The 16,594-nt window shown below is 35.1% G+C and overlaps 1 protein-coding gene across 1 annotated transcript in view; it reads right to left on the bottom strand.

Moving 5' to 3' along the window:
* HELB (DNA helicase B) overlaps window positions 1–16,594 on the bottom strand; it is a 46,637-nt gene that overhangs the window by 18,248 nt on the left and 11,795 nt on the right. The window contains exons 4-9 of the mRNA XM_051961342.1: window positions 15,033–15,914; window positions 12,699–12,882; window positions 7,558–7,699; window positions 2,883–3,037; window positions 915–999; window positions 512–571 (exon numbers count right to left, since the gene is read on the bottom strand). Coding sequence (XP_051817302.1) covers window positions 512–571; window positions 915–999; window positions 2,883–3,037; window positions 7,558–7,699; window positions 12,699–12,882; window positions 15,033–15,914 — 1,508 coding nt within the window. The remainder of the gene's footprint in view (window positions 1–511; window positions 572–914; window positions 1,000–2,882; window positions 3,038–7,557; window positions 7,700–12,698; window positions 12,883–15,032; window positions 15,915–16,594) is intronic.

Raw genomic sequence — 16,594 nt, forward strand, 5'->3', positions numbered from 1 at the left:
ATTTATGTCATTTTATGCCCTCTATGTTCAAATCCATTACTTCTTATGGCACGATAATGTCCTATTATATTCATGTACCACAATTTGTCTAGCCATGCCAAAATCGATAGGCATCACTTTATTTCCTGTTCTTCGCAACTGCAGAAAAGTATCTACATTTTTCAAAGTGAGGGCACACATGCAATATTTGGCAGTGATTTCCTAGGATGCACTAATAACCTCAATATATTTCCAGCAATAATCTCATTCTCATCTTCTCTGTAATACTTATAAGTTTAATAAATTGTAAGGCTAAAAAATTATTACTCCTAATTTCTTTATTTACTACAATATGAAACAGAAATAATCAACTTAAAGATGTTTATATCCATATTTTATTCAAATTATTATCAGTATTTTTAAGTGGTTCCTTAAAATAGTTAACTAAATAGAAAAACTATTTAATGATTAAATATAAGAAAGCTATAATTGAACACTCACAGTCAAAGTTTGGGCTCAAAAAAATACTTACTTTGTTAAGTGGCCTGAGTAGAAGCTGCAACAGCATTGATTTATCACATCACAGTCTTGCCTAGAATATACCAGAGTATAAATTAGACAGCCTTTTTAATATATCTTCATTATGTATTTATCAAGGTATAATAGTTAAACACAACCCAAAATTACCTTCCTTCAGTAAAAAATAATTTTCAGCAACAAAATGCTGTCTATATAAAGATTTTTTTACATGAATACCCAGTCAGTGTAGCCATCATGATGGGAAAACATCTCTAAGAAACTTATTTACCATGCCCCACATAAGGCATGAAAATTTCAAAAACTATACATTACATCAAGAGGTCCAGCTCATAAATACTTTAATTTCTTTTTAAAATATCCAAAGCCTCAATCACATTTAAGAGTTTGTCACATACTTTCTAAATGCAATGAACTGTGATGCATCTGGCTTCCTTAATTCTTCCGCTCCCTTAAGTAAAGTTTCCACTGCAGAATACAAGTCTAATAATAAGACAGAAAAAAAATGTAGTTATAAAGGCTTCATTTTTTTTTGCCTCATAAACAGGTTTACTTGTAAATTAACTATTTAGAAATCAGATGTCAAAATACATTTTTTACAGAAACAATGCCATTAAATGGAGGTCAAATTCCTGTGCATGTACCAACATAATCTCACAAGCACACAGAGTTTAAACAGTCATTTTCATTTCCTGCTCAAAATCCAATGACTCCTTCCCTATCATGGCATTTAAGACCTTATCAAATCTGGCCAGAGCCTCAACTTTTTATTCTTCCCTCCTTCTACTTCCTCGTACATATTCAACATTCCCATCAAGTTAGGTGATTTGCTGTTAACCAAGTATGCCACACAAGCCTCTGCCCTTTTACTTTTATTTACACTGTTCCCACTTCTATTAAAATCCCATCCAAGTTCCAAAGCCTACATCAAATGTCACTTCATGAATCCTTTTAATATTCTTCCCTTCCAAATAATTCCTTTCTTGATTTTCCTAATGTACTCTGAAGTACTTATTACAAAATATCTTGTTTTGCATTTATTTGCTAAAAAAAAAAAAAAAAAAAAAAAAAAACAACTAGGGGCACTAGGTGGCACAGTGGATAGAGTACAGCCCTGAAGTCAGGAGGACCCAAGTTTAAATCCGGCCTCAGACACTAACACTGCCTAGCTGTGTGACCCTGGGCAAGTCACTTAACCTCAATTGCCTCAGCAAAAAAAAAAAAAAAAGCAAAGAAAGAAAAGAAACAACTTCTATTTAAATATGTCTATAAAGTTTCCAGAGCCTTTTCCTTACATAATACTGTGATGTACAAGGAAATTCAAGTATCATTAATCTTCATTTTACAGATGAGCAGTGCACAAAAAAGGGAGGAAATTCAAAAGCAACAATAATACTGGCTCAAACACCAGTAACAGAACTATCAGCTACCCCAGCTTACAAAGGAATAACCAAGGGAGGAATCCTAGACGAAAGGGAAGCCTACAAAGGCTGCCACTTTGAATGAACAGGGCTTTCCATCTGGTTGACAGGAGTTGAATCCGGAAGTAACCCACTTTTGCTCAGAAATCCAAATCAAAGTCAGAAATTTACAAAGCTAAAGACTAAGGGAGATTAGGAGTAGACAGTGCAGGTACTGATCACACTTTGCCTTAGATCAGAACACTTAGGGAGCACTAAAACATTGGCCTGCCCCTGAATACTGGAACAATAGCTCAATAGGAATTGTTCAAATATCTTAACATAAAAAGAGCCTCGGCATCCTTTTTCAAGAAATCGGAAAAGAAAATTGCTCAGATCTCTTAGAGCCAAAAGGAAAAATGTAGAAAGAATCTGTTAGTCACTTCCTGAAAAGAATCCTCAAAATGAAAATAAGAAATATTAAAACCAAAATTCATAGTTTCCAGGTCACAGTAAAAAAAAGAATACTACAAGTATCCAGAAAGAAAGAATTCGAGTACCAAATAGGTACAGTCAGGATCACACATGATTTGGCAGTCAATGTTATTTTGGTCACCTATACTTGAATATAATAAATAGAAAGAGTGATAAAGCAGACTATCTGATTAAAATATTAAAAATAAATAAATTTAATAACCTTATTCCAAAGTATTATTATCTTGAATTGATCTGGCATACTTTCATGATGACATCTACTTTTCTAAAAAGTCCTAGATGTATCTGTTTCAACAAATAACAAGCTTCAAAAATTTTTATTTTCAATGTGCTTTCTATTAGCAATATATATATTAAATATAATCTACTCAAATTACAATCAATTGTCTAAAAGGAAAATCCTATAACAATTTTGATGTATCATATAAATGAAATATATATACTGTTATAATATTTGAACTCTGCACTTACGAGATTGATAATTCCTTTGAGATGACTGAGAATGACTGTTATCTTCAGGTAGTCTGATAAAAATAAATCTCTTATTTTGATTCGGGATTGAGGTGGCCAGACTAACAGAAATTGTCAACTCTGCATCAAACTTTGGAAACTGTCTCCTAGAGATTCTTGAACAAAAAAAATGCATAACAAGAATGTTAATATACAAAAAAAGGGACATTTTCTTGGGATTAGGTTCAGTTTGATTTACTATAACCAAATTATCTTTTCTAAATAACATTAGATAAAATAAGCAACTACTTGAATTTTCATTGTCAACAATAACTGAATTCTACTATTAACAGTGAGCAATAATACTCTAGAATCACATACACAATGATAGTAGTCAAATATTTAACTGTAACCAATTCTGGGCTATACTAAGTGAAAGTATCATAAAGAATTACTAAGTTACCTCAGATAAAAAAGTTCTTGCTACTAAGTTTATTTTTCCTATATCCTATAATCTGTCCTTTTCTTTTTGAAAATCACATATTCTCTATTTCCCCAGTACAATAAAATATTTCTTTCATTTTTTTTTTCCTTTTCCTTCTAAGACTAGATATAAAGAAACTTCTCAAGTTGCAAAGAGAAACCGTGCCTGACTCAGTCCTAGATATTACCTGAGGAAATACAGATGCAATGCTGTCTCTTGCCACTATTAAGCAAAGAAAAGTCAAACTTGTGCCTAGGAAGAAGGCTACTGTTTATGGTTGGGGCAGACCAAAGCCTTCTGGACCTCAGGGTTTAGGATTGACAACCATCATGGCTTTCACTATTTGGTCCCTGACCACCTTAAGCCATAATACCATCTCCCTGCTTCCTTTCATACTTCATATTTCAAACATTTGCTGCTGTTGATCATTATAGAGGCTCAGTTTATATCAAGTTAAGTAGCATCAAAATTTTGTAAAGTCTTTTGACTACTACCCGAGTTTGAGAGTCTTAAGATCCATATCAGCTTATAAAAAACATGAAAGAAGCTGCATAACTTGACCTCAGAATATCCTTACCCAATAGACCTATACTTGTCTTACCAAGGTCCTGTGGGACTAGGGATGAGCAAAGTCAAAGTAATAATAGTAATGACAAACACATTTATAGAGCTTTTTAAGGTTGACAAAACACTCTCTTTACAACAGCTCCACGAGGTAAATCATGTTGTTGAGGAAATGAAGTTCAACTGATTCTGATGTATGAGAGGCTAGTAGCACAGTGGGAGTGGTGAGCTTGGAGTCAGAGAAGCCTGAGTTCAAATCCAACCCCAAATACATACTAGCTTTATGACTAAGTTATTTAACCTATGGCCCATAGTTTTCTTATCTATAAAGATAGGGCTAATAATAGCACCTACCTCACAGTGTTCAAAAGAAATAATATCTGTAAATAAATTGCAAGCCTTATAGGATGATATAAATGCTAACCATTATTATTATTAGCTATTATATTTGACAACATTTTGTGAAAACAAACATGGCATTAACAGCATTTGACTGGAAACAGGTAAATGCAAAAAATTTAGTAAATAGCCAAAAGCTGAATCACAAATTAGCAAATTCCTAAGCAAATTTAATATATATAAGTAATAGGAACAATCCATAGTAACTAAATTTGGTGTCGTTAGTGAGCTGACCTGGAAGTTAGGGAGATCTCGGTTTGAATCCTGCTTCAGACATTTATTAACAATGGGACCTCAAACATATTACTTAGCTTCTCGATATCCTTCAAAACTTCAAAGGACCTTCAACAGGTCTGACAGAGGAATACCCATAAAGATCCTATAGATAAATATACATCATGAGCCTACTATGTGTAAGGCATTAGGGAGACAAGTAAAAAGAATGAAAATCCCTATGTATAAAGGATGGTTATTCCACTGTGAGATATGTACATAGATATACACATTTATACACACATATACACACATAAACACACATATGAATAAATAGTGCTATGTTCAATCCTCTATGCCAAGGTCTCAAGGTATAAACAGAAAAATAAAACAGCCACTATTCTAAAGGAGTTCACATTCTGAGGGAGAAGAGAACACATATGCAAAGTTTTAGCTGCAAGTCAGATGGGAAACTCCTGGAGTCATAAAATTTTAGCAACAAATGTCTCTTCTTTAATTTAATAAAATCTTATTGATTAGTAATGTTGAACTGCTGGACAATACCAGAGACTTTGGTGACCAAGAACTCTCCTGTCTGGATCTTCATTAGCTTTAGAGGCAGCACCCACAGGAACAGCTGTGAGGATGCATCTTCAAGGGATTGCATTGTAGAATGATATCCCTGGGCACTAAGCGGGAAGCAACCACTTTCTCCAAGGTTCTTAAATGCAGGGTGCTGGACACCAGGTTCCAGGTGAGACACCAGTCAAGGTGTTATTAATGGTAATTTGCCAGGCATAAGCTGTGTTGTTTGCCCTGTGTGGGACAGCTAGTTGCTAAACTGGCAGAAATGACTTCTCTTATCTTCCCATCAGTTGTTTCCCTAGCTGATAGCTCTGAAAGCTGGTCAGAAGGAAGAACCGATGGTCTACAGATTGCTGCCACTCCCTGGGCTCTTGAGCTATCCGGTACCAATTGGGTCAGCAGTTTCCACTTATGGTGATGAGGAAGATGAACCCCTTCTCCATGATTTCTCCCTTAATAATGGCTGGAGAACTAGACTGAAAGCAGTTTGTATCCCTGGATGACGAGGAGGTACTGCTATTCCCAAGATTTGGGGGTTCAAGAATATGGCTGTCTCCATTGAGACCTGAAGAGAAATAATGGTCAAGGAGGTAGAGGTCATCTGCTTAGAGATGACAACCAAAATCTTGGGAACTAATGAGAGAATATGGAGATGGGGAAAAGACAAGGACCCAGAAGAGAACTTTGGCGGAATACCTACTGTTAGAGGATGTGATGGAGACAATAAGCCAGCAAAGGAAACTCAGGAAAAACCAGGAGAGAACAGTGTCACAAAAAGAGAAGAAAGAATCTTCAGGAGGGCACATTCAACAGTGCCAATCTAGTACATGGGTAAAGAAGGATGAGCACTGGAAAAAGACCATTACATATGGCCATTAAGAGATTACCATAACTTTCTAGAGAGCAATTGAGTGATAAGGTCTAAAATTGAAGTACAAACAGTTGAAGAGAAGCAGAAAGTACAGACAACCTTTTTTTAAAGGAACAAAACTGAGAAAAGGAAAGACATTGAATGATAGCTTGAGAACATCAGGGTATGGCCAAGTTTTTTTTAAAGGATAGGAAAATTTGGACATGACTGAAAACATTAGGAAGAGTACCAGTAAATAGGGAGAGACTGAAGATTAGAAAGGTGCAATGCTGGAGAAGTCAGCAGGGAGTGGAATGAAAAGTACATGTAGATGGGGTGAGCCTTGACAAGTAGAAGGAATGACTCTGTCACAGACGAGAGACTAGGGAATGCTAGTGAGGGTCCTGAGATGAAGAGAATGGGGAAACAGGACACTGGGCTTAAAGGGACTCAATCTTCTCAGTTAACTAAGGGGCAGGGTTCATAGCTAAAAGAGAAAAGTAGGTTGGGGAGGGGAAGAGGAATTAGAGGGGAAAAGAAGGTTTGGAAGGATAAGGTAATACTTCAAAAGATGCTCCTACATCTGGCAGACTTTATCACCTTCTACCAATAGGAATTAACAGTTTCACTACATCCCTGCACCTAGCAGTCGCCTCTAATTCTTTTTTGTTGCAATGAATCATAAAGAATCCTCTTCCATCTGGATCATGAGCAAGAGCTATTCCAAAAAACTTTAATGAGCACATCTTCCTGGTCTTTGTGGGTTTGTGGGGTTTTTTGGGGGGGGAGGAAGAAGGAATGGAAGCATTCACCTGATATCAAAATAATCAAGAATCACTAAACAGTTATCACTATTTATATAGAAATTATATATGATCTTAAATTCTGCACAAGATTCCATGTTAGATAAAAAGCCTTTCTTGTTTTTCTCTATACTGAGACAAATCAGGTTTCTGTTTGTTACTCAAAAAAAAAAGGTGAGGGGGAGCACAATCATATTATTTCTAACTTTTAATCAACTAATTCCTTTTTATCTTCTAAATAGCTGTGATCTTAAGGGCAGAAAAAAATGCATGTGTATTATTCAAAGATTGCATTATAAGTTGTCAAAAAGTCCTCAATCTTAAGGTGAAATCAGTGCTCAATTCAAATAGGGAAAAAATAGATATCCAATCTATCTTAGTGCTGAAAAGAAACTTAAGAGATCATCTAAAAATCTCAATCTAAAGTAAATAGGTACATCTTTTATTTTAAAAATAGGTCAAAATGCTAAATTTAAATAACCTTAACTGAAATACTTTGTGTTGCTTTGTATGTAATCTTTTTACTTATTCTGTATATAGACATGTACCTGAATCTCCATTAGAATATAAGCTCTGTGCTAGTAGAAATTGCTTCCCTTTTTATACTTGCATTTTCACTGTGTCTGACACATTTGTTGACTGATGATTAAATTATCTAGCAGCTACAAATAAAAAAATTCCAAATGAAATATATGGTTATTGCCTCAACACCCTATGTCCTTATGTCTTTTCTGATGAGAGGAAGAAAAATGCTTCAAGGAGTTGTGATAACTTTTCAGGGATGCACAGAACTAGTACCTTGATGCATTGTCCACAATAAGCTGAGATTCTGTTCTATGATTAGTTTTTAGCTCCACAGCACAGTTTCTTGATTTGAGAGTCTCAAATAGATCCATTAACAAGTTCCCAGGCTCAATGCTAGGCAACTGTCTGATATCACCTGAAAGAGAAAAAAAAATTAAAGACATTTTAATATTATGCATTGATATCTGGGTTCCTGAAACAATTTATAAAAACTGGACTCTTGCTATAGTGTCATTTTTACTACTGAATAATATTATAAATTTAGAAGAACATCCTCAGGAGGAAAATTGTGGTAAAAGTAAAAACAAAACTCTGTAAGCCTTTTAAAATCTTCTAAGAAAAACAAATCCCTCTAAATAGACCTTTGGTCTCATTACATCTTGTCTTCTCCAACAAAGTGCCCTCTCTACCATTTTCATTGTTTCAGAAATCTTCAGTCTTGCCCTCTCTACTGCCTACTTTCCTATTGTCCATAAACATTCTGTCCATACCATACTTCAAAATGTCTTATTTGATTTTTTCATCCTGTAATTTTTTTCTCTTTTGTGGCTAAACTCCTTGAGAAAGAGGAGGGAATAAGCATTCATGTAGCACCTACTATGTACCAGGCCCTGAACTTTCAAATATGTGCTTTTCAAATATATGCCCTTTGATCCTCCAAACAATCCTGCAAAGTAGGTGCTTTTATATATATATAACAACTTGAGAAAATAGAAACATAAAGGTTAAGTAATCAGGACCACAAAGCTATATAATGCTATTTACTATAACACCAGATGCACTTAAAGCCACTGCCTACCAGTGCCTTCACATCCTTTCTTCAACTCTCTTCTTAATTTTCTAGAGTCTGGCCTCTAATCTCAGCACTCACACATATTATCTATTTATACTATATATATATATATATATATATATATATATATAGTATAAATAGAGTAATATGTGTGTGTGTGTGTGTGTGTGTGTGGCCATGTAAATGTTTAAGTAAATACACATCATATGTATATACAGTTTCCCTCATTGGAATATGAACTCTTTCAAGAGGACAAAGATCATTCTTTTGCCTATTTCTGGTATCCTGAAAGCTTAACTCAGTTCCTGGGACCTAGTAAGCACTTACACTGTAAATGTACTTTTAACCTCGACTTTCCTTACAACCATCCTTTTAACTTTTAAGATACTATATCTGTAACCAAACAAAATAGTATGCTAGTTACAAAATGTTTATTCGTCAAAGTAGATTTCTTACAGACAATAGATATAAACATAAGATTTATAAAAGGAAATCTAGTAATGTACAGTTACCAGTGAGGATGAACTTAACTCTTCCTACCTTTTCCCTTCCCTTTTATTCTATTCCCATTAATCAACACACCTTATCCCACTCCCATAAATCTATATATCTTTTTATACCCCACCTTATTCTTTTCCCTCCCCCTCCTTATTTCTTTATAGATTTTGGAGGGTGTATAATCTTCATGGAGTGTGCAGATAGATACATACATACACATATATACACTCACACCAATGTAGATATTGTTCCCTATTTAACCCATTCCCAATGTAAGTTTTCATAACTACAAGCCCTCTTCCCCCCTTCTAATGCCTCTGTGTTGGTTCTTCCTCTGCACACATAGCATATTCCTCATAGTGTAATTACTATTTTTATCTTTTCCTAGACAGTGTTGCTTTTTTTTTTTTTTTAAGTCAATACTCAGTTCTGTACCAATCTTTCTTTTGAATGTTCCAATTGCTGGTGCCAATCTTAAACATATGGTTTATATTTCTATGTAAAAATATAAAACAATTTGTCCTTGTTGAATTCTTTGAAATTAATCTTTGATGTTGGCCATATGTAAATTTTAATACAAAAAGGCACATGAGAAGTTCACAAGAGATTAAAAAATGCTTCTGTAACCTCTGAGGAGTAGAAGGTTGGTCTTTGCTGCTAGTGGGCATCAGGAGTTAAAATATAAATATGAACTTTAAAGGCTAAATATCAAAAAATTACAAGCCTATAAAAAATGCAAAGAAATCTCAGAGGAAGATCTAGTCCAATCGATATCTGGACAAGAATTTCTTCAATTCAATTCCCAACAAGTGATAATCATCATCAGATATTTGCCTTAAGACATTTAGGAAAGGCTAATCTACCAATACTTCCTAATTTTACTTAGGGATATAACTAATAGTTAAGAAGTGTTTCTTTTACCTCAAGTTGCAACTGTCATCTCTCACTCTGTGGCCAAGCAAAGTCCATTCCCTCTCTTCTGTATGGCAGGCATTCAAATACTCGAGAAAAACTTTCTCCCTTCCTTTTTCCATCCCAGCTCCCCCAAGTGTTCCTCAGGCCAAACATTACCAGTTCTTTCAAATGATCCTCAAATAATATGAGATCAAGGCTTTTCCACCCCTTCATAGCCATCCTCTAGATATTTTCCAGCTTTTCCCCTCCCCGCTGAGTCAATTGGGGTTAAGTAACTTGCCCAGGGTCACACAGCTAGGAAGTATTAAGTGTCTGAGGCCAGATTTGAATTCGGATCTTCTTGACTTCAGGGCTAGTGCTCTATCCACTGCACCACCTAGTTGTCTTTTTTAAAATGTGTCACACAGAACTGAATACAGTACTCCAGACATAGCCTGATAATGGCTACATCTAGTATAAATTGAAACAATCTTTTATTTCTGGAGATTATGCCTGTCTAAATGGATCTTAAGATTTATTAGCCTTCTTGTCTGCCAAACCATACTGGCATACTTGTATGGAGTAGTTTATTTTTAAAAACAAAACAAAACCTAATTTGTTTGGGGTTTTTTTACAGATTAATTGCTTTCTCGACAGGCCTCTCAGACAAGGAATACATAGTGCTCTCTCAAGAGACACAAAAACACATATACACAAACATATATACTCAGTAGGGAAAGAATGATTAGGGTTTCAGCTACTGGAAAGAGTACAAATAAAGAAATTGAACAGGTAATAAAGTTTACCAGCATAGCACAACATGGAATTTAAACTGAAAAAAAAAAAAAAAAAAAAAACTAGGACAGAATGAGCCAGACTTATCAGATTAACAAGTCTGAAGTGAATTATGACATAGGGCCACCAAAAAGCTTTTGAGTAGAAGTGATCAGGTGAAATCTGTTCACAAGGAAGGTTATTAAAAAGGCAGTATCAAAGCTAATTTAAACAAGTAAGAAAAGAGGTAGAAAGACCATTTAGGTAGTTACTATAACTGTTTAGAGATGTTAACAATAGATGGCTTATGTATGAATAAACAGAAGATGGAGTCAAGACATAGAAGTAGAACGATCAGATTGTGAAAAATGATTGAATACGAGAAGTATGTAAAGTCAAATATCATTGCCAAACAGAAAAGTTAAAAGAGGGGAGCAATCTTGTGGGACAGACATTGAATTCAGCTTTGGATATATTTAATTTCAAATATTGGTGAAACATTCAAGAGCAGAAGCTTATTTTAAAGTGCAGATCTAAATCTCAGAAGACAAATCAGATCTACAGAGAAGAGATGTATATTAGAATGTAAGCTCTTTAAGGGGATCATTTCCATTTTTGTGCATATTCAGCACAGTTGGCTTATAGCAAGTGATTAATGTGCTTTTTTATTCATTTACTAGCAAAGATGATTAATAGTTAAAAGCCATAGATATAAATAAGACTTTTAATAAAGAAAACATGAACAAGATATGACATTAAGAATTACCAATAAAAGGATAATAAATCAATAGGGCAAAAAGAATAGATTAGAGGTAGGAACATCAGAAGCGTGTTCTCAAAAGCCAAAAGAAGACGTGGCAAGAGCAGTGGGTCTAGGAATAGGACTCTGTTGCCATCTGTTGAAAGAAGTAGCAACACAGAGGCCAAAAGCATACCTATACTTTTCCTTCCTCTTTCCCTTTTACTTCTGCTCTCTCAACCTTCCTTCTTCTTCCAGCATGCTACATTATCTGGAGGAAGACCTAAAACATGTGTTGGATTAGTTTTTGATGAGGATGGGACAAAGCTCTTTTGGCCTCCTTATCATGTACAAAAATAATCAAGTGCAAATTGGAGTCAGTAGCTAAACTTGATTTCTCACTATCTAAAAGTCATTCCTGGTTTTCTGACCTAGAGAGTGACCGATTACCACAATAACTTATAAAAGTAAAAAATGATTATTTTTTATTTTTCTAATTTCAAAAATTGAACTTTTTATTTTCTTATTATTAAGGTTATTTTGTATTGCATTTTATACTCCATGAATGCCTCATTGCATTTTAATTCCCCAAGTTGAATCACTCATGGTCCTAACTTAGGCCTAGCCTAGATCAGACTCAACTGGCTAGAGAATAGTGTGGGAGACTAGTTACTTTCCAAATAATTCCCCAAGCCTAATTTCTTTAATTTAATATGTATGTATCAAATTGATAGAGCTAAATCAAGGAGATAACATAAAAGAAACACACCCCAGAAGGTCTTGGAACAACATCAAAGAACTGAAATAACTGAAGATCTCATTCATACTTTCCACCCCCAGAAGAACCTACAAAAATAATTTCACAGGCTTATATTTCAAGGCATGGTAGAAGGGGATTATATTCTGCCTGTTCTACTCATGGCAGTGACTCAATACAGAAGTCCAAGAAGAAAAAACTATTGATTCTGAGTCCTCCCAAAAAAGAAAAGAACTATAATTGTGTGATGGAGGTAAAGTGAAGGGCAGGGATGGGTGGAAAACAGATTGTAAAAACAATTAAAGAGGGAGATACTTCATATACTTTCCATGAGAAAATGAAATAGAAGCCTGGCTAGGATTAGTTCTTTCCCTATAAAGTTTACATAGGGAACTAACTTGGCCCCCATAATCTTCCTATTTAAGGAAGCTAGGGGATATCCTTTTCTTTTTTAACACAAACTACTCTCATTCATATAGTCATTGAACTGTATTAATGAATCTAGCTGTCACAAGACCACCTTAGACTCCACTAGTAGCTTTTGGGTAGGACACTGGTATATAAAGTAGCTTCCAGTTTCCAGATGGACTAGGATTATTTAGAACACTATAAAGTTGCCAACTCACTAAACTACAACTCAATTAAAAGTTTATTTCAGACTCTAACAATTTTTAACTTACCAAGGATAATCAGTTTCACAAGTCTGGCATGTTTACGCAACAAATTTAAAACTGATCTGAAGATTGCAACACAAACTAAGCTTCCTTCATCCACAACAAGAACTTTGACTGAAGAAAATTTCCATGGAATTTTGTGCTCCGATTTCTGATTTGTTCTCTGCCATGAATAGAAACTGTACTTTACCTACAAATAAAACATACAATAGCAAATTTAACACAAACTTAAAAATCATTTCTTACATAGAATGTCCATCTCAGATAGCCACAAAAATAAGCAACCAGAAGGAAAGAGAATAGAGATTCATAGCAACATTCATAAATCTGACTTTTTTGACAGAGATGGGATATCTAGATCTAATTAATTCTCTCCAAGAAAGATTAACTGAATATGCTAAAAAATGTCTCCAGGTCAAGTCACAATCAGGGAATATCATGTCACTAGCTCCATAAGAATCAGATGATCTCAAGAGCTGGAAATCCCAGCTACATCACACTTGACAAGTGATCATCAACCAGTCAACCAGTGAGAATAAAGAACCAACTAACAACTTCTCAAGAAAGTCTATTCTATTTTGGGATTGCTCTAAGTATAAGCAATTTTTTTCCCCTAAAATCAAGCTTCTATGGAGTATCTGCTAATTCCTCCTAGTTTTGCCCAAGTCAAATAAATCTAATCTCCCTTCGCTCCTCCAAACATAAGTCCAATAAGGGCCCTTTAAATATATGAAGATACTGTACTGTATGTGACCCACTCTTCTATCAAATTTTCTCTTCTCCAGTCTCTTCTCTCAGTTTCTTTAACTGATCTCCATATGACATAAATTCAAGGCCCCTTACCGTTCTCTGGACACTCTCTAGCTTACCTATAATGCGCTTCCTACAATGTGGCACCACAAAGCAAAGCACAATCAAGTCAGATGTGGTCTTCCCATTCATCTGAAAACCATAAATCATCAATTATTTAAATGTCAAAGTGCTAGCATTGTGCTTGGGTCAATATGCAACTTGCTCACACTATTCTCTCATCTGAATTACAAAATATCAGTTAAAAGGGACCTCAGATCATCCAATCTAACCTATATCTTAAGAAATCTCTCCCATATCATCTTGCTGCTTTTGAAGACTTCTTTGGTTGGAAAATCTACTATCTAACTAGAAAACCAGACCACTTCACATTTGGACATCCTCATTAGAAATTTTTTCTCTTCATCAGACTGATATTGCTTCTCTACAATATCTACTACTGTTACTAATGCTGTCCTGCTGGTATTAAGTTTAAAAAGTAGAATTCCCCTAAATGACAATTCTTGATATAATTCTAGCAGTATTCACGCTGTGGTCCCACTAAATAGAGTCTTCCCTAAATTTAATATCCCTCTTCTTATACCTGATAAAGCTCATATAACATGACTCCCACTCCTCTCCCATTTCATATATACTTCATCTGAATGCAGCTAAGCAACATTCTTCCCAATGTGGCTCCTAGAATTGAACACTATTTGTCAGGGATAAACTAATTAAATCAAAGAATATGAACCACCAGTATTCTGGACACTATGCCTCTCTGAAGGCACCTGAAAATGATATTAAGGGGCTTTTGGCGTTCTATCATGTCGCTGTTTCCACCCTCAATTGCTGTCTAGTAAAAAATAAGACACTCAGCTCTTTTCCACACTAACAATTGTTTAACTCTGCTTCCACCCTCCTGTGGAGCTGATTTTTTTTTAGTCCAAGTGTAGAAATGGGCATTTGTTCATTTTTTTCCACTGAGGCAAATGGGGTTAAGTGACTTGTTCAAAGTCAACATAGCTAGGAAGTGTTAAATGTCTGGGGCCAGATTTTAACTCGGGTCCTCCTGACTTGAGGTGCTTTAGCCCCCATCTTATTAGTTTTACACCATAATTCTGACCTATTAAGATTGTTTTAGGCCCTGACTCTGTCAAGACATATTAGATATCCTCCCAACTTCAAATGTTTAGTCAAGAATCCCACTACTCAAGTCACCGATAAAACCTTCCACTAAATATTTCCCTCAGGTTGATCTGAAATACTTTCCTCCTACAACTACCTAAAATTCTTCTTAATTTCCAAGGGCTGATTATTAGCTTACTTTTCCCTAAAATATTTAACTTCCTCATCCTATAGATCATTTAGTCCAACCTTTTAAGTCTAATATCTCTTCCAAAATTAGATTCCTGATTCTAATCTGAGAACACACTCAATCTATTACCAAAAATCCACCTGACCAACAAATGGAATAATTACTTGCTCTATTATTTATATTGTTAGTGAGGCAATTTTTATGTTGTTATAGAAAAGAAAAAAAGTTTTCACCTGATGTAATGTATAAGCAGCAAGGCGAGTCTTCTCTCTCAGTAAGCTAGCAGCTTTACCAGTGGGTGCTGTGAGTAATACTTCTACACCCTTATTATAATTCCATTCACTTTGATGAACAAAGGTGTTCCATTCTTCTGGTGCATCTAGATCTTGCTCAAAGTCTTTACAAGCTTTCCAAACTTCTGTCTCTTCCATTTGCTCCACATACTTAAAGAGATGACTAACAATTGTGGTCTTTCCACAGCCACCTTTCCCGCTGACAACTGTCACTGCATTAGAACAAATCATTTCCAGGGCAGCCACCTGATCCTGATCCAGTTGTCCTTGATTTGGCATTTCAAAAACAATTTCATTTTCATCAGAATGAAAAACTTGGCTACTGTTGCTCTGCATGTCCAAAACATGACCATCACTGTCTACTTTTTCTTCCTGAGGTTTACTGGTGTTCACTGCATCATCTCCTTCTCCATACTTGGATTTTCTGGTCTCCATAGATGCAAGAACTTCTTTCACATCCACTTTTAAATTCCATGATGGTGATGTCATAAGATCATGAACCAAAGCAGCAACATCTCTTTCAGCTTCATAAAGATCACTGAGAAAAATGCATTCTCTCTCATTTGTCACTATGCCATTATCTTTTAGAAATTTTAGAGAAGACCAAACATCTTGAAATGATACTTTCCCAGACAACTTAGAAGTTAATTCACCTTCTTTAATATAAGTGTGTCCGTAGTCTCTACACATCTGTTTAAGTTTATTATATGTTATTAATGCATTCTTCTCCAAATTACTCATTTTTTGGAAAAGAAATTCACACTGACAAAATGCCAGCCATGTTGCTTCACACCCACTAAGCTTCAATTCTCTGTAGGTTATCTTTAGGGGAAAAATACAAGCAAAATAAAAATCTAAGTTCTTTTATAAAATATAGCATAATAAAACCTATTTCTTTATTCAGGCTTTTTATTTTCAAAACATATGCATGCATAATTTTTCAACACCAACCTTTACAAAACCTTGTGTTCCAAATTTTCCCCTCACTTTCCCTCTCCTAGATGGCAAGTAATCCAATGTATGTTAAACATGTTAAAAATATATGTTAAATATATACACATATTTATACAGTTACCTTGCTGCACAAGAAAAATCAGATCAAAAAAGAAAAACTGAGAAAGAAAAAATGCAAGCAACAACAGCAAAGACTGAAAATGCTATGTTGTGATCCACCCTCAGTTCCCACAGTCCTCTCTCTGGGTACAGAAGAATCTCTTCATCACAAAATCATTGGAACTGGCCTGAATCATCTCATTGTTGAAAAGAGCCACGTCCATCAGAATTGATCATCATATAATCTTGTCATGTGCAATGATTTCCTGCTTCTCTGAAATCATCCTGCTTATTGTTTCTTATAAAACAATAATATTCCATAATACTCATATACCATAACTAGTTCAGCCATTCTCCAACTGATGGACACCCACTGTTTCCAGTTTCTTGTTACTACAAAAAGGGCTGCCACAAACATTTTTGCATATGTGGGTCCCTTTCCTCCTTTA

Source organism: Antechinus flavipes, chromosome 5 (assembly GCF_016432865.1).
Source record: "Antechinus flavipes isolate AdamAnt ecotype Samford, QLD, Australia chromosome 5, AdamAnt_v2, whole genome shotgun sequence".
Taxonomy (NCBI): Eukaryota; Metazoa; Chordata; class Mammalia; order Dasyuromorphia; family Dasyuridae; genus Antechinus; species Antechinus flavipes.